This window comes from Pristis pectinata, chromosome 13 (assembly GCF_009764475.1).
Source record: "Pristis pectinata isolate sPriPec2 chromosome 13, sPriPec2.1.pri, whole genome shotgun sequence".
Lineage (NCBI taxonomy): Eukaryota > Metazoa > Chordata > Chondrichthyes > Rhinopristiformes > Pristidae > Pristis > Pristis pectinata.
Genome location: NC_067417.1, coordinates 48331147 through 48349170, shown reverse-complemented (window position 1 = coordinate 48349170; position 18024 = coordinate 48331147). Strand labels below are relative to the sequence as shown.

Below are 18024 nucleotides of genomic sequence, written 5' to 3'. Positions count from 1 at the left end.
TGGATGCAGTCAAGTTTAACTTGGCTATATAGGGACAGATGAGATTCTAGTCTCATCTGTCCCTATATAGCCAAGTTAAACTTGACTGCATCCAATTTATCGATTATAACTTGGCTATATAGGGACAGATGAGATTCTAGTCCCTTTTACTTTTGTACTTGTACGAGGAGAAAATTTATCATTTGAAGAGCTTTTTTCTCCTGATGAAATCTTTGATTAATTGCTACTTTCCTCAGAGCAGGCTTCATTTGATAGGTGTTAAGGTACAAGTTCTTTGATTCATGGTTCAGCTGAGCACCAGAAATTAAAAAGTAAAATAATGTAGATGCTGGAAATCCTGCAATAAAAAACACAATGTAAATACCCAGCTGGTCTCGTAGCATTTGCGGAGAAATTGACAGTTAATGTTTTGTGTTGATCTTTCATTAAAGCATGTACAGGAACTTATTGCACGGAATTAATATGATGCTAAATCTTTGGCAATATTCCAATTCTTGATTGCCATTCATTAACAATTGTGGGGAAGTGTAGCAATATGAAGATCTGGCCACTGAGTCAGCTTCCAACAGATAAAGGAATAAAATTGGAGATATGTTGAATTCCATATTGACCTGATATTCAGGTTAATGATCATACATGAAAAACAATTTGTTGTACCTTCAGTCATAAAATGTTGAAAATTTTTTTTTTAAGTAAAGCATTTGTGAGTTAAACAGTCTTTTCCGTGGTTTGAGTGTTCTTCTTCTCTGTTGTAGGAGGCAGACAGCGATCCTACAGGTGAAGCTGCTGCTAATACGCAGCAGACGTTGACGTTCTACGAGTTGGACTTGGGCCTGAACCACGTTGTCAGGAAATACAGTGAGCCTCTAGAAGAACATGGCAACTTCCTGATTACAGGTATGGCAAGAGTGGGCTGCATGGTGATTGAATCACATTTGGTGAGCTAGCATAAGTTTGTGTTCAATAGGCATATAGAGTCATAGACCTTGTCACCTGTGCTGAAACACACCTAGGTATGATGAAATAATTCACGGTGGGAAAGAAAGTCAAAAAAAACAGCAGATGCTGGGAATCTGAAATAAAAAAAATGCTTGAAACACTCAGTAAGTCAGGCAGCATTTGTTGAAAGAGAAACAGAGTTAACGTTTCAGTTTAAACACTCTTCACCAGAGTTATGGTAAATTAGTTGGGGAAGTTGCTTAAAGACCAAATTACCATCTTTGGATTGGTGTAAATTTATATCAGACTAATGAGGTTGAAGATTTATCTGTTTGTTGTGAAAGTCTGGCATGAAAGGAGAGCAATCTTAGCTTGGTTTTACTTTTCTTGGGCAATAGGAAAAGCTCTTGTACTTGTTAAATTTTACCAAGGTTGCCTAACGTTGAAGGGAATGATAAAAGTTAATAGTAAAGATCTGACTAGCAGCATAAAGTCTAGTTTTGCATGTTCCGCAGAATTGTGGTTGCTTTAGTTTGTATCTGAACCCACATTATACCTGTCTGGAGAGTATTTGTTATTGATGCTCTTGGAAAAACACAGTATTGACCAACAAAAGTGGTTTTGAACTAAGAGGCTGATGTCCCAGTACGTAAAGAATCTACGGTGGAGTTTTGGGAGAAGGGTGACTCCAATTTGGGGTGAAAGTTGGGATTGTGTCTGGTTAAGTATGGTGAGGGAAGTGAGCACGAAAATCTCTTGTATCATGAGAGCACCAAGCAAATCTAACTCTACCAGGAGTGGGATAGACAGTGGCTATTGAAGCTAACAAAACTGGCAGATCTTTGCTTTGGGATCTCTCATTCTTTGATGAAAGAGGGCAAGGATTCTGGCAGGGAAATCTCAAAGCCTTGACAAATGGTCTTTACCTGAAACATTTAACCAGTCCCTCCAAATACATCTTGCATTGACTGGACTTCTATTTCTTATCTCACCGAGTCATGAAGTAATGCTGCAAGGAAATGGACCTTTTGGCCCACTGGGTCTGCGCCAGCCATCAAGTGCTCATTTAATTCAAATCCTGCATTAATCTTATTTATTCTTTCCACAATTCCATGCAGCTCATTCTGGATTCTACCTCTCACTAGGGCAATTTACATTTGTCGATAAACTTACCACACGTCTTTGGATAAGTACTTGGATAGGAGGGGTTTACAGTGATATGGGCCAAACTCAGGCAATTGGACTAGTACCATGGTTGCATGAACAAGTTGGGCCAAAGGGCCTGGTACAATCCTGTACTACTCAATATGAGAGAAAACACACTCTGGTCATGGAGAATGTGCAAAATCCACTAGGGTTGAACCTAGGTTGCTGGAGCTTTGAGGCAACAGCTGTACCAATTGTGCCACTGAGTGTTGTGTTACAAATACTCTTAGGTTGTAATTTAATTTAAAGCTTAAAAATGCCACAAAGTTTTGGTGTGTTGAAAATGAAATCTTTTTCTCTCACAGTTCCAGGAGGCTCTGATGGGCCCAGTGGTGTACTAATCTGCTCTGAAAACTACATCACATATAAGAACTTTGGAGACCAGCCTGACATCCGATGCCCCATTCCCAGGAGGAGGGTAAGAACCTTATTGCACTTCATGGTTACTCGCACATCATTCACCCTTGCAGCGAAGAGAGGAATTTCGACGTGTGGAATGTGAATGTTGAAAATTGGCTAATGCTGTAGAAATAACTTGCACCTTTTTGGGGTGTCCCAAAACTTTTCAAGGCCTTTTAATTGTAGCTGCTGTTGTAGCAGAACGCAACAGCACATCTATGTACAGCCAAATGTCATAAAAATGGTGGACAATGGTAATTTAATTTTGCAACATTAAAACAAGGACAATCGCTGGCCATGAAGATGGAAGGACCCTGGTCTTCAGGTGGTAATAGGTGTTTCGTGCCCAATCCACGGCAGCAGCCGTAGCAATGCTGCACTTCACATCTACATTGTGCTGCTGAGTGAGGCTTGGTTCTGCAAACTTCTGGCCTGGCTGAGTCATACTGACACTCGTAATGAACATCTATTAGCTGCTCAGCTTATTGCGATTTATTCGGGAGTATTTGACTTGGCTATGTTTTGTGTAGTCAAAGATGGTCCTCCTCTCAAACTATAGCATGTTTAAACTTAGAAAAAATTAGGAGTGGTGCTGTTGATCCCTCGCTTAAATTTGAGGAAGTTGGAGTCCATTTATTCAATATTTCCATATGATATAGCTGACCTTTTCAGATCCCTCTCAATAACCCTTGAATGCAGAGGAGCAGAGTTGATGTCATAGTAATGTTTCTTTTTCTTTTTAATTGAAGAAATGTCAGTCCAGTTTTCTTTTGAAGTTTTTGTTTTTTTTTGGTTTACTATCAATTTTTTTTTTGATTTGGGGGTTCTTCTTTCATATAATTAACTTTCATTTCTTTTCAATCTTTTGTATTTGTTCACTTAATAAGAGGGCAGGAGGTCTTAGATTACTTTTATTTATTCCTTATGATTGCTATCCTGATCTCTTAGCACCACATGTAGAATTACTAAGGTTATATATTATTTTGTACTGATTTGAAAATTAATAAAAAGATTGAAAAAGAAACGTATTCCTTTTGAGTAGAGAATGAGTGGCTCAATGCGGAATGTAAGTTTAGTCAAAGCTGAACAACATAGATTTTTAGAAAACGGGAATTAGGGTTAAGGGAATCGGATAGGAAATGGAGTTGAGAGGTTGATAATCACATCATCCATAACTTCATTGAATGTCTGAGAGGGCCCATGACCTCTTATTTCTCGGGTTCTAATGTATATGCGTTTGGTTTGAGTATATTTAGCCTCTTTATCAGTGTACTACTGGCTAGCTGTCGCTCTGTATTTTGAAGTGTTGAGGTTCATTCTCCCAATGTAGAGGGGTAACGTTAGCTGATGTTCTGCATGTGCCTTCCCTATTCTCCTAACCCCTCTCTTTGCTGGTGATGTGCATACGGAGTCAGGATTTTACATTGACTATGGGCATTGACATTGACTATGACTATGCACTGGGTATTTTTTAGCAAATTACTAGTCTTTTGCCTCAAGTACAAGGCACAAACCTAGGGTGTAATGTCCACTTGCCTGAATGAGTGCAGATCCATCAATATTGAAGAAGCTGACATCCTCCAGGGCAAAGTAGCCTGTTTGACTGACACCAGGTCTTCTGCTCTAAACGTTCCCACCCTACCTTCAGCACCTTGTTGCTGCAGGGTGCAAAGTACGTTTCAGAAATTTGGACTTCCTCAACAATACTTCCCAGAACTATGACGCCTGCAACCTAGGAGTGCACTCTGAAGGTAGGGTGTTTCATTGTGGGTAAGGTGTCCTCCCAGGTTGTTCCTCGTCCTAACTTTAATATATTGCCATTGCTTCATCATCGCCAAGTTAAAATTCCAGAACTTCTGACCGTTTAATGCAATTAAACATGGGCATTAAATGCTGACAGAAACCATACTCCATTAAATAAAGGGGCAAATCAAACTGTTACGTTGAAGCTGCAATTATATAGGATTGATTAATTCTAGAACTGTACCACAGATGGCATTTTAAACATGACTTCTGGTTTCCCTTCCAGAATGACCTGGATGATCCCGAGAGAGGAATGATCTTTGTCTGTTCTGCAACACACAAAACAAAGTCCATGTTCTTCTTCCTGGCACAAACTGAACAAGGCGACATCTTCAAAATCACACTCGAAACAGATGAAGACATGGTAAGCAAGCCCTTGCGTTTCACGTTTTAGGTTTGACTTAGGGAGAGTCAGTAAAATCCTGATTGATCTGTCCAACTCAGCCCTTCTTGTGTTTTGGCTTTCTTTGGTGTTAATCTACAATCAAACTGCCGCTCTAAGGTTGTTAAAAAAATATGTACTCACCCAAGATCTGGTGTGTTTTGCCATTTCCTAATGGGAATGTTCTTGCACCAGAATCCAGAATTTGAACAATCCATTTTGATGACAATGAGCAAAAATAGACTTGTTAATTTTCTTTCTTACAATGCAGAAGCAGGATTTCATCCCATCAGGTTTACGGCAGCTCTGAACAGAGCAATCCTATTTGTCCCATCCCCCCCTCCTATTTCCTGTAACACTATCGCATTTGAGATCCATGAAGCTTGCTGCAAATGGTAATTTCTTGGAAAGAAGTATTCTTTGCAAAATGCAAGTTAAATAAATGAAGCAATGGCTTGGATTTTGCGGTGATTGAAATCTCAGCAGTCTCCCATGTTTATCCCTGTGAACTGCTTGGCACTTCTATGTGAATGAAATTCCTGGATACGTAGATAAACCTGCTTGGATGAGTGGGTGTGTGAAATTGTGGTGACTTTCCAGTGCCACTACCACCTGTCAAATTCTAGAGAATATGCTCTGTGCCCAGGATGGCTTCCCCCATTCTGTTTATTCAGTGGAAGGGAACGACTGTAAGGGTATACCATATTAATTAATTAATTTAGATTCTAATTGATTGGGTCTATTAACAAAGAACTTAAATAGTCTTAATATTTTTGACTATTCCGACTGTCAGAAGCATTCAATATTTTTGGCACCCAGTTAAGCCCAAGACGTGGTTGAGCTGCCTGTCAGTTTTGTGGGCAGGGCTTATTCTGTCCCCCTCCTCGAGTGGTTCTGTTTAAGTTGAGGAAAGCACTGTCTTAGTTTGGGAATTAACCACAGTTGAGGAAGCTGAGAGACCACATGATGTACAGTTCTTGGTTTACTGCTGAATACAGGTTCTCTTCTCATGTGTTTTATTTTTTCCCTAAATGAGTGACGCATGTACTTTTAAATTTACTATCTTGTTTCTGGTTTCCTGCCAAATACTTATTTCCCCATCTTGACCTTAATATATTGCCACTTCTTCATTGTGGTTAGGTTAAAACTCCAAAACTTCTGATGGCTTAATGCAATTAAATGTGGACATTAAATGCTGGCAGAAGCCATACTCCATAAATAAAGAGAAAAAGCAAATCAAACTTCTACATCCCCTGCCCCCTCAAGTATCCCTGAAGCTCAATTCCGGATAGATTTACTTGAAGCGAATATAATAAAATATTGTTGAATTCCCCTTTTAACTTCTGGTATCCATTACAGTTGTATTTTTTTATTTCTGTCTTTCTTGTTTACACTCATTCACTGTCCCCTTCCAACATCCTGCTGCTCTTACTCTCAGTGGAATTCATGACCAGTTATCTGAAGCTGTGTTCATTGTGTGTCTACAGGTGACTGAAATCAGGCTGAAGTATTTTGACACTGTTCCTGTGTCCACTGCCATGTGTGTGCTGAAGACTGGATTCCTCTTTGTTGCCTCAGAATTTGGCAATCAGTACGTATTCAGTTTTAGCGTTAGTTATGCCAGACATTTTAAATCCATTTTTTATATTTCTGTGTTCCTGTTCTGACTTGAGTGAGTGTTGTCATACATCTAATTGAAAGATAGCCCTAAGTGGTTTAATGTTTGAATTCCTTTGAGGACATACCTCAGTGTGATAATTGAAGGATGTTAAAACTTTGTGGGCCTTATAAGTACATGTCATGGAGGGCAGATTCAAACTGTTAATCCAGTTTCCAATTGAGATGCCTAATTTCACTAACCTAGCTGGTTGTGTTACCGGCTATGAGAATTATTACCAGCTGGAAAACTTAGAAGGTAATAAGCACAGAAATTAGGACCAAGTCTCTCGATTTCTGTGCCTTGGCTCAGTACATGGGCCAAGGGAGTCAGCTTTGGTATTTGTAATAAAGGAACCCTGTGTGTCTAATCCTGCTATAGTATGTACAATGGAACAGTTTGGTCCAGTTTATGGACATATGACCTGTTGTGTCTGTGCCATCTCTCTAAAGGAACTCTTTAATTAGTTCCACACCATTGCTTTTTCCACAGCCTTGGAAATTTCCCATCTTTGCATATTTATCCAATTTTCTGACAAAAGCTATTATTGAATCTGTTTCCATGCCCTTTCGGGCAATGCATTCTAGATTATAGCGGCTGGCTACATAACTTTTTTAGTTCCCTTCCCTTGCTTTGAACAGCCAGTACCTCTATGGCTCCCATTCCTACACCATCTCCCCCTGCCCCATTTTACTCTTATTTGATGTTTATGTTGTCTGTAATGTCCATATTTCTTGATACCCTGCCCATCAGTAATCAGTCAGAAAGAAAAAATAACTATGGATACTGGAAATCCGAAACAGACAAAAAGTGCTGGTGGTAATCAACAGGTCGGGCGGCATCTTTGGAGAGAGAAAATGAATTATGTCTCAGGGTTGACCTTTGAATCTGTCAATCTCTGCCTCAAATTTCAGTTGATGCAATGTCCAACAGGTTTTGAATATTTGTGTACAGGCATTTTTATCCCTTTCCTCAGCAATGTTCTGGCTAGAAGTCACAATACGTTAGTTCTTTTTTCCACTCTTTTAAATATTAAATTTGTGTATCACTTTTCTCCCTCTAATTAAAGATATCTTGGTCTCTACTTTGCTAGTCATTTCTCATTATACCTTGGCAAAGGAGAATATGGTGATCTCTTAATCAGGCTAATCAATTGTTCTTGGCTTCACACTCTTAATTAATTGTTTTCACTTTTTAGAAGACAATGGTGTCACGTTCTCTTAGTTTTCAAACCAGTTTCGATATGAGTATGTATGGAGTATCTGAGTTTGCTGGAATGAAATTACCAAGCAGATCACAGGCTCACTGATTGAGAGCTGATAGATATAGTGCAATTAGTGAGCCTTTTTTAAATAAATACACAACTTTCATATTGCAGTTACCTTTATCAAATTGCACATCTGGGAGATGATGATGATGAACCAGAATTTTCTTCAGCCATGCCCTTGGAGGAAGGAGATACCTTTTTCTTCCAACCACGACCTCTCAAAAACTTGGTATTAGTGGATGAGCTGGACAGCCTGTCACCAATTTTGACGTGCCAGGTACACAATGCATTCAAAATCCTTTGCTTTGCAGGTACTTCCATTTGTTTCATGATCTATCGATTGCCTGACCAAGTAACATTTAGGAATTGATTGCGCTCTTTATGTTGGCAGAATTAGTCACTGCTGCTTATAATGCTGACTCAATGAATCTAATTCTGTTTCTTCACCAAAAATACACTCGAGGAAAGTTTTAGTTCTCTGATTTGATTCAGTTATTTGTGAATTGGTATGATGATTGTTTGCCCCTGGTGTTTAACCATTGTTGGTAATTTTACTGGCAGATTGCTGATTTGGCAAATGAAGATACACCTCAGTTGTACGTCGCTTGTGGGAGAGGGCCAAGGTCATCGTTGAGAGTCTTGAGACATGGTCTTGAGGTATGGTTTGTTTTTGAGATTGTATAAGGACAGCAGTAGCTTCACCTTTAGTCACTTTGAGACTTTCGAATCCGGAAGTTCATAGAATCGACCTGTAGCTGGCCCTGGTTTCCATCTGTAGGTTGCCTCATTGGCTATTTGCAGATAGAAGGTATGATAGGCTTTGTTGTCACTGTGCTTGAGGCAGGATGGCAGGAAAGTATTGGTGAAGGTTCTCGTTCTCATAGGACTCCACCTATGTCTGTATGTTTGGTAAGGAAAGGCCTGAGTTATTACTTATGCTGCTGCTGAAATGATGTTAATCATGTCTCTTCTCCGAAATGTATTTGGGGAAAATTCTGTTTTTCTGATTCAGCAGTCCATAGCTCTCCATGACTATGATTTGTCAAGTTGCTAGTTTTCTGAGCAGGAATTTCCTTCAGCTTAACACTGAGAAGACCAAAGCCATTGTATGTGGTTCCATCCTAGTCAATGTGCAATGATGACCAATTTCATTCCTAGCTGGATTGGATTTTATACTGAAGGATTTTACACTTGTAATTCCCTTAAAGTGAATAATGTAGAAAGTGACTGTTTTTTTGACAGGTATCAGAAATGGCTGTCTCTGAGCTGCCCGGTAATCCTAATGCTGTATGGACTGTAAGAAGACACGTGGAAGGTATGGTCTGAATAATGTAAGGCACACACTTGTTTTGGACAAGATACGGTAATATTCACCTGACTGTATCCAGCAATGATGCTGGCAAGTGATGGAATTCATGACAATTCAAAATGAGGGAAGCAAAAATTCTGACTTAACATGTCTCCTTGCTGAATGGTAAATGTAATTTTGTCATGTGGACTTGCTTAACCCACTGGGTAAACCCTCTGATTCCCTAAATTCCCTTTTTCTTGTAAAATTGTATTGCATGACAACCAGACTGGCATTTCAGCATTTTGTCCTCGTTACCTTATCTGCCTATTTCTTGCTTCATGTCACCCCAAAATCCTTATTGTCGCCCACTTCATCCTGGTTCTGAAATTAAAATTACTGGGAGTGAAAGAATTTTTTATTTATCTATGTTGCAGTTCTGATGTTTGAACTGCAGTCCTTGTACATTTGAATGTATAAGTTAGTTTTACATATTTAGAGTGACTGTCTCATTGATTTAACACTAAAATGTGCCAATTAAACTTGTGGGTATTTTGCAAACCTCAAATCTGGGGTACGGTGGTGGCACAGTAATTAAGTTACCAGGCTGGTACGGTACAAGGACCTGAGTACAAAATCTGCTTAGGGCAGCTGTGTAATTTATATACAGTTAATATTCTGGATTTTTTTTCAAACATCATTAGTAATAATAATAGAACTACTGGATTGTCTTCAGGGAAAGAAACCTGCCAACTTACCTGGCCTAGCTTGTGTGACTTCACGCCCACCAATTTGTTTAACTCTGAAATGACTGACAGACCACACAGTTTGGCAAAGATTAGAATGTTGAAACAGAACAAAACCTAATATTGGGCAAAGTTGTTCCCAGCCTCTAGCCAAGTTTGCAAAGTCCTTCTCATAAAGTTTGCAAAGTCCTTCTCATAAATAATCTGGGGACTGGTGTCTAAATTGGGACAGCTGTCCCACAAACTTGTCAAGCCTAGTCATCCTCCAGATTCATACAGTGTTCAAGCCAAAACCCTCCTCCAACCCTGGGATAGACCCACAGAGGTAAAAAGGCTCAGCTTTGACTCCCGAGTCTCATGATATCGGGTCAAACGTGGGCCGGCTTCTGTCTCCTCTGCTGATGGATCAGTACTGTTCCATATTGAACAATGATTGGAAGAAGCAGTGAAAGTGAGAAGGTGCAGTATGTACTCTGGGTGAGGGACTTCATCACAAGAGGTGCACGATAACACCATCTCTCATCAAGCTGATGGGTCCTGAAGGATGTGGCTGCCAGTTTGCTTCCACTACAGGTGGTGAGTGAACTAACACCTGACCTCATCCTTTCCGATCTACCCGTGGAAGAAGCATCTGTCCATAATTACATTGATCATCACACAGTCCTTGACGGAATGCTCACCAGTTGACTGGATGAGTACGGTTCCAACAACACTAAGAAGGTCAGCACCATCCAGGCCAAAGTAGCCCATTGGATTAATTGGTATACCATCCACCACCCCAAATGTTCATTTCCTCCACTACTGGCTTTGTGGCTGGAGCATATAATCTTGTAGAAAATGGTCTGCAGTTCCCCCCGCCCTCCCCCCAATGCTACTCTGATGGCACTTCCGAAACTGTGACCTCTACTACCAAGGGCAGAGGCACGGGGGGACCATCACCCACATGCTTCCCTTGTACACCAACTTGACTTGGAAATATACTGGCAGTCCTTCATTTTCACTAGATTTCCAAAAGCATTGGGAAGTACCTTTATCAGAGCTGTGCCTGTGTTTTTGTATTTGCTCCTTCCATGGAATAGCAATTATGAGTGGACCGTTGGATGAATTTCTGGTCCTAGCCCAGTGTACACCACTCAGTTATATTCTCCACAACTACTTAAGATGAATTTAGGTTATTGAAAGTAAATTGGGGTTAATCGGGAGAGGCATGCTGTGATTTCTGTCATTGTGTTTCTTGTAAATGTTGTACAAAAGTGAAAACTGCAATATTGATCTCTTGGGCTGGGCACAGCAAGTTTAGACTGCCCTTATAGTACAATTGCTTGCAAATATATTTATCAATGCAACCAAAAATATTAGCAAAGATGGGATAAAGATTTTCTTTCAGTCATTTGAGTAAATTTACTTCTAGTGTTTAGTTGGGAATGAGTTGCATGTGACATTCCTGCAACTTTAAATGCCGAGAATGGAAATGGCTACCTTTTGATGGATTCTTTACAAATTAGTGATGCTTTTTACATGAGTTCCTTAGGATATAAACTTGGAAAGAATGTAAACTTGCTCTGCCATTACAACACCCTCTTTTTTGTTGCAAAATCATTCAGTCTTCTAAATTGGCTAGTGGATTTCGTTTAATTCCCAGATTGTTGTTTCATTTATAATGGCAACTTACATTTGACTCCTTGCCTGCAGTGTTTGGTGGGTAAGAAGTTTCGATACGCCTAGCCTAAGTGATCTTTTTGCTGTTTATAGTTTAAACCCTGGTTGTCTCTTTTGAGTCTGAAAGAGCAGTACTAACCCTGGCTGGTATGTGGTGGCTCGATCTCTACCAATACCAAGCCTCTGTTTCTCTCCCACAGGTGGCCGGGGAAGGTGCTACTCATTCTAGGTGCGTACCTGCTGGTAGGGCCTCCGGGATATTGGTTTAGGACAGACATTGTAAAGAACGGTCCTAATCAGTGATTACATGAAGCAAAGTACTGTCGATACAGATATTCTACATGAATGGAAAACTGCAACGTTCCCAACCTTCCCATCCCAACACTAGAATCATTACAAGAATCAGCAAGAATATTGTCACTGTTGTCATTAGGTCTCATGTACTTTTATCGGTATTAATGCAGAACTGCACTACAAATGTGATGCTTTGCAATTCTTGATTTATTATCACCCTAAATTGCAAGCTCCTCAGCCACCAAAAGTTTAACTCAATATGAAAGTCAAAATTCCCCCTCCAAATGCGACTCAAGTTTGGAAGTTCATCATATATCATTGTACATCACTGTTCACCATGGCAGTGATTACACCTGAAATCTTGGTAACTGCATTTGGATGGAAGAGTTGAGATGCTTTAATTAACATCCCTAGATAATATTTATTGTGTTTTATTGTGGTGATTCTGAATTGGGTTTATTTGGGCATTTATGAAGACAAGATATAGTAATTGTTACATTTCGTTAGGTCAGGTTTCCTTTCTAGCTATAGTAGGAGATAATAAATGCTAAATTTTGGTCTGGGATGGTCATACTGATAATGTAAAATACAAGGTTGGCAGATTTTCGTAGGAAAGGATAAGAAATCCCAAATCAGTGTTGTTTAGCCTAGTGCAAGATTAATTTAGGAACATCCAAATCGTGAGGTTTATTGTACTTAAGGATCTTTAATTGATCTTTTAATTCAATTTGGATTGTCCAAATTCACCAAATAAATCTTTAACGTTTCCTTTGTGAGTTTACTTTTTTATCTTACCAATTCCTAAGCAGGGTTTGCTACAAGCAGACAGTTTAGCAACCTGTTAGCTGCTCTAGGTTGTAATCTTCCAGACCATAATTAACAGTGGCTAAGTGATAGCAAAACTCTTGATTTGGAAATGTGTAATTAGCCTCATTGTCTTTACTATTAAAATTTTTCAGTCTCAAGCCAAAGTGGTTTATGCATTTAAAAAATTTCATGATGGAATTTATTCTGTTTCCTTTCATGCAACTTCTTTGACTTGTAGCTAATATTACCTTAGCTAAGGACTTTTTAGCAGAAACTCGTAGCACTAAGTGGTATTTCACTTGTACAAATATTTATCTTTTTATGGTGGTCCTTTTCCCCTTGTCCTCTCCAAGTCCTCTAGCACAAAATAAACAAATAGGACCAAATCTGTAAGGGACACTTGACTCCGTTCAGCAGAAAATATGGTTATCCTAACATGTCAGCTTTATTTCTTTTGATATTGAGAGGAGGGACTATTTGTACAGTAAAAATGAAACCCACAAGATGCAATGAGGAATTAAAGCTTAAAGTGATTTCCATTAAAGGCAAGGTACACTTTTATTGGCAAATTGTATTCTGTACTAACAGTGTTGAATGTTAACCTGCAAGTGTATTTTGCACCTTTTTTGTGTGTGTTTAGATGAATATGATGCATACATCATTGTGTCTTTCGTGAATGCCACACTGGTACTGTCTATTGGTGAGACCGTAGAGGAAGTGACAGACTCTGGATTTCTGGGTACCACCCCTACACTCTCCTGCTCCTTGCTTGGTGAGGATGCATTGGTTCAGGTAGGGGCACAGAGTTTACTCCAGGATATACCACATTTGGATATATTTTATTGCCTGCTGCTGTTTTTTTGTTTTGCTGCATTCTAAAATGGGTTCTTCAGTTTCTTTCACTGACATGGAAAGTAAAATGGTTGTGCCGTATTATAATAAAACCTGCACACAAAAGCCACCTTCGTAGATCATGGCACACCTCGACTGTCCTGTGTGACGTCTACAAGGTACGTGCAGCTTCCTGCCCAGGCTTCAGCAGCACCTCTCAAATCTAAACTTGAGCAACGAGAGTGTAGAAATGTCACTGTTTGCAGATTCCCCTCCAAGTCACACTGCATGCTAACTTGGAAATGTATGTTCTTTCATTGTTGCTGGGTTAAAATCCTAGAACCCTTTACGTAGCAGCACTGGGAGTACTTTAAACACATGGACTGCAGCAATTCAAGAAGGAAGCTTGTCATCCCTTTGATGAGGACAGATAGTAAAAGGTGTGTTGGCAGTACACATATTCTGCGGGGGGAAAAAATTTAGTTTGTATAGTGGCTCAACTCAAAGTATAACTTTTTTTGGTGGCTATTACCAGAATTTCGGTGAATGTTGGAATACCCTGAGTTTAGCATACCCCTCTTATTTCACCCTTATTTTGCTATCTGAAAAATATGCAGCATCTAATTTATTGAATTTGAGCCTTTTCCGTATATTTTTTAAAAGGTGGTATATTCAGTCTCAATGGGAAGTCTTGAGCTTGTAAGCCACAGATGAAGTCTTTTTAATTGGTAACATTGTGTTACTTCTCCTAAATCCAGCCTGGTGACCTCTAGTGCCTCATCCAGCATTATTCAACTCAGAGTGGCAAGACAGAATATATAAGTGCATGGCTTTTTCCTTGAGAACAAAAATTTTGTGTCCCAGTGACATGATGAAATCCTAGAGAATACCTGAGGTTTCTATTGACTGAGTGATAATTTCACATATTTCACTGAAGCATGATTTAATTAATCTCTGCTTTAATTAGAATGGTACTTTTCAAGAAAAATGGCTAATGAATGCTGGCTTTTATCCCAGGGTCAGGAATGCAAAAATTGCAAGTTGCATTGAGCTATTGTTGGACCCCACTGAAAACATTACATTCATTTCTGAGCCCTTAGCATGGGAAGGGTTTATTGACCATGGGACGCAGGCACAGCACAAGCTCGCCAGAATAATATTTGGGCCAGAATTATGAGGACAGTTTCAATGAGTTAGGATTGTATTTCTCTTGGTATAGAAAATTGCTGTGCGATTGTGTTGCTTGGAGTGGTTAATATGTGATAATTTATGTTACAGCTAGACCGTTCAGGGTTGATGACAGTACATATTCAAACAAATAGGAATCTGGAGCTCTTTGCCTAAAAGCTACTAGAATTGGATAAGTTGAAAAACCATAAATTGAATAATGGATTTTTATTTGGCCAGAATTACTGAACAAAGATTATTGGAGTTAAATTACTGATTTGGCTACCGTTGATTGCAATGAAACAAGTTTGAGTAGCTTAGTGGCCTACCTCTGTTCCAATGCATGGCTTTGTGTAGTTTAAAGAACTGAATTTCAAGCAATATTTGTAAAGGAGGTACTGATTTGATGAGTGTTCAGTTAAACATTTTGTAATGGTTGCAGTTAGAGTTCTTTAAGTTATTCTTTAAGGGTTCTTGAATAATCTACCTAGCCCACTAATGTTTTGCTAGCCTTCTAATCTCAGATAAGTAGGAAGAGGACCAGCACAAGCAGAAATAGAACGAAGGGGGGACGTGATGGAAGGTTTTCAGAGGATAAATACTAATAGAAAGTTCTTGCCAATCGGCATGTTATTAACAAGAATGGACCTGGGATTATAACGGAATGATTGCTGGGGATATTAGATTTTTACATTCAATAATTTATGGAAGTATGGCATTCTTTTCCATAGTTTTTTTTATTGAAGTGGAGATTGTATGTTTAAAAGGAACATTATCTATTTTGACAGGAACAACATGAAATAAAGATGATTTAGAATAATTAGGTCACGTACGTTGCTGTTATTTTGTGGTAACCAAGGTTAGACTTGTGAGGTTTCTTACCCTGATTGAACAACTGAAATGAGCAGAAGGAATGAGAGAATTTTCTTAATAATTAATTTTTTAAACATGTTGTGATGTGGTGCAATGTAGCTCTTTTAAATAGAAATTCAGCAATGCATTTAACCTTGCAAAAAAAAACAAGATGGACTTGAATATCTGCTTTGTTCAGTAGCCCAGGTTAACTCCCTTTCTGCTTCATTTTTTTAGGTATACCCTGATGGGATCCGTCACATCCGTGCAGATAAGAGAGTCAATGAGTGGAAGACCCCTGGTAAAAAGACAATTGTGAAATGTGCAGTGAACCAGCGACAGGTGGTGATTGCACTGACAGGCGGGGAGCTAGTTTACTTTGAGATGGATCCGGTGAGTAAAGTGCTATGCAGAGATATTTTAGTTAATAGGTCAATGTTCCTAACTTTCAACTAAAATGGATGCATCTGGCCAGACTTTGCCGTCTTATTATTTCAATGTTTCCTTCCAAGCGTGTAACTTGTTCCTGGGCATCACTGCTCTATGCATGCAACTAACAAAGGTGACCAGGTGTAAGTGTTCAGCTCTAGATTCGGAGCTTGCAAAATCATAAGGGCAATACTCGAAGATCTGGTTTCCGATTAAAGCTCTTGTGCTTGAAAATTGGTCTCGCTTCCGAAATGGAAATAAGTGAAAGGAGAAGCCAGGTTACTACAATACTGATGTGCAGAAAGCATAGATTTAGATTATGCTAGCCAGTAAAGTTTTAGAAGTATTTGGGGTTGGGACAAAAGAACTGCAGGGAAAGATGGAAAGGGGAGCGGTATTAAAATGTTTACGTTTTGGGTCAAATTGTATTTGAAGCAATTATTTTCTTGGTCAATGGTTATTGTAATCATATAGCTGTTTTGATTAAGTTAAATTATTATAGTGCATTCCGTCAGATACTTCATGTGTTGCATCTTTAAACTTTTGTTTATAGTCTGGACAACTGAATGAATACACAGAGCGTAAAGAGATGTCAACTGATGTAGTCTGCATGAGTTTAGCAAATGTTCCTCCAGGGGAGCAGCGTTCCCGATTTCTGGCTGTGGGTCTCATAGATAACACGGTCAGGATTATTTCTCTGGACCCCTCGGTAAGTTTTGTGCAATTTCTTTTGGTAAAACTGTTTAGATGTACTAAGTAGTAGTCCTTATTTCCAATCCTTACCCTGTTTAAAATAAATCCTGTCAAATATATGGATTTAGCTAGGGTTGATTCTCCAAGAAACTTGCAACAAATCTGTTGAGCCTGTTTTATTTAGTGTAGGCTAAGTTCTAAGCCGGTGGTCTACTAACCTGTGGAGAGGAGCTTTGATAGAGACTGCTGTTTGACTTCTCATCAGTAGATGGGGCAGTTGCTCAGAAAGTTGTGTGGTGACTGAATCTGCTAGTTAAGCAATAACTCCACAAGATTTGGAACTTCCTGGTGATAAGGGTTTACTGCTACATTGGTACATTCCTTCCACGAGATGCCAGCATGACATAAACGTGCAGACTAAACTCCTTTAGTTTTTCTTCTAAAGTGTGGCTATTTCTCAATGAAAACAACAGCACATAGGAAGAAATAGCCAGCTTTCAGATCTGAATATGTTAGCTTCGATCTCTTTTTCAGTGTATATCTTTTCCATGATCATTTCTTCTTGCTGATCATGTTTTACACTAATTATTTCTCAACTATTATAATTCTATAATATGTTATATTCTGAGAAAGTTCATCGCAACCTCTCATCCTTTTGTTATCCTGGAATGTGAAAGTGGAACTCTTTCCAGTTGTTTGACCCTAGTCCAAAGAACTTTATAACCTAATGGGTATCTTTTCATTGCTGCCTCTGAATTTTAGTTTTGGTGTTGTGACCTTTAAAGTCTCTGCAGTTTTTCTTTGTAGGAGTAAAACGGCAAGCAATATCTTGACATTTTTTTATCTAATCTTAAGTGGAGATTCTATTGGCTGTCTCCCACCATCACCTCTGCTCTTCCAGTATAGTGGTGTCATTAGCTTGTAACTTGCAGTTCACCTTCAGTGAACATTAAATATGTTCTTCTTTGATTCAGAACATTGAAACCATTTCATTCTCATCAATAATATTTCGGGATTGACTACATAGATCGGGGGTTGAACTTGGACTTTCTAGAGTGTATTGCTTTCTACCACACTAACTTTCCTATTTAACGAGCTGCACTGACCTGTCCTTTTTGTCATTTTCAGGATTGTCTGCAGCCTCTCAGTATGCAAGCTCTTCCTGCACAGCCTGAATCTCTCTGTATAGTTGAGATGGGAGGTGCAGAAAAACAAGATGAACTAGGAGAGAAGGGTTCCATTGGCTTCTTGTACCTAAACATTGGTTTACAGGTGAGTAAACTACCTGGGGCAAGGAGTTTAAGTATGTAGGAATTGAATAAAAGTTCTCAGTTTCATAACTAAAGAAGCCCAACCTTGTGTACCACCACCATTAGAGGCTGGGGCTTTCCCTAGGGAAAAGGTGCTGTTCTGAAACAGTCAAAGGAATTACTGGAGTAGATATCAGGGTTTTTCTGCTTGTCGTAACCTCCAGAGTGAAAGCCCATAATATCATATGGTCATCAGCAAATCCAGAATTTTGGAGAAAAATCTTTATTCAGAACATGGTGAGAATGTGAAAGTTGCTGTCACCCTGGTGTGATGTGAAGGACTGCTCGCATCTTA

At 39.2% G+C, this 18024-nt stretch overlaps 1 protein-coding gene across 3 annotated transcripts in view; it reads left to right on the top strand.

The window, feature by feature from the left end:
* sf3b3 (splicing factor 3b, subunit 3) overlaps window positions 1–18024 on the top strand; it is a 41390-nt gene that overhangs the window by 9053 nt on the left and 14313 nt on the right. For all 3 annotated transcript variants that reach the window (XM_052028468.1, XM_052028469.1, XM_052028470.1), the window contains exons 6-16: window positions 756–897; window positions 2451–2563; window positions 4574–4711; window positions 6217–6320; window positions 7765–7930; window positions 8215–8310; window positions 8896–8968; window positions 13088–13239; window positions 15535–15690; window positions 16280–16435; window positions 17548–17691. In XM_052028468.1, the coding sequence (XP_051884428.1) occupies window positions 756–897; window positions 2451–2563; window positions 4574–4711; window positions 6217–6320; window positions 7765–7930; window positions 8215–8310; window positions 8896–8968; window positions 13088–13239; window positions 15535–15690; window positions 16280–16435; window positions 17548–17691 (1440 nt within the window). The remainder of the gene's footprint in view (window positions 1–755; window positions 898–2450; window positions 2564–4573; window positions 4712–6216; window positions 6321–7764; window positions 7931–8214; window positions 8311–8895; window positions 8969–13087; window positions 13240–15534; window positions 15691–16279; window positions 16436–17547; window positions 17692–18024) is intronic.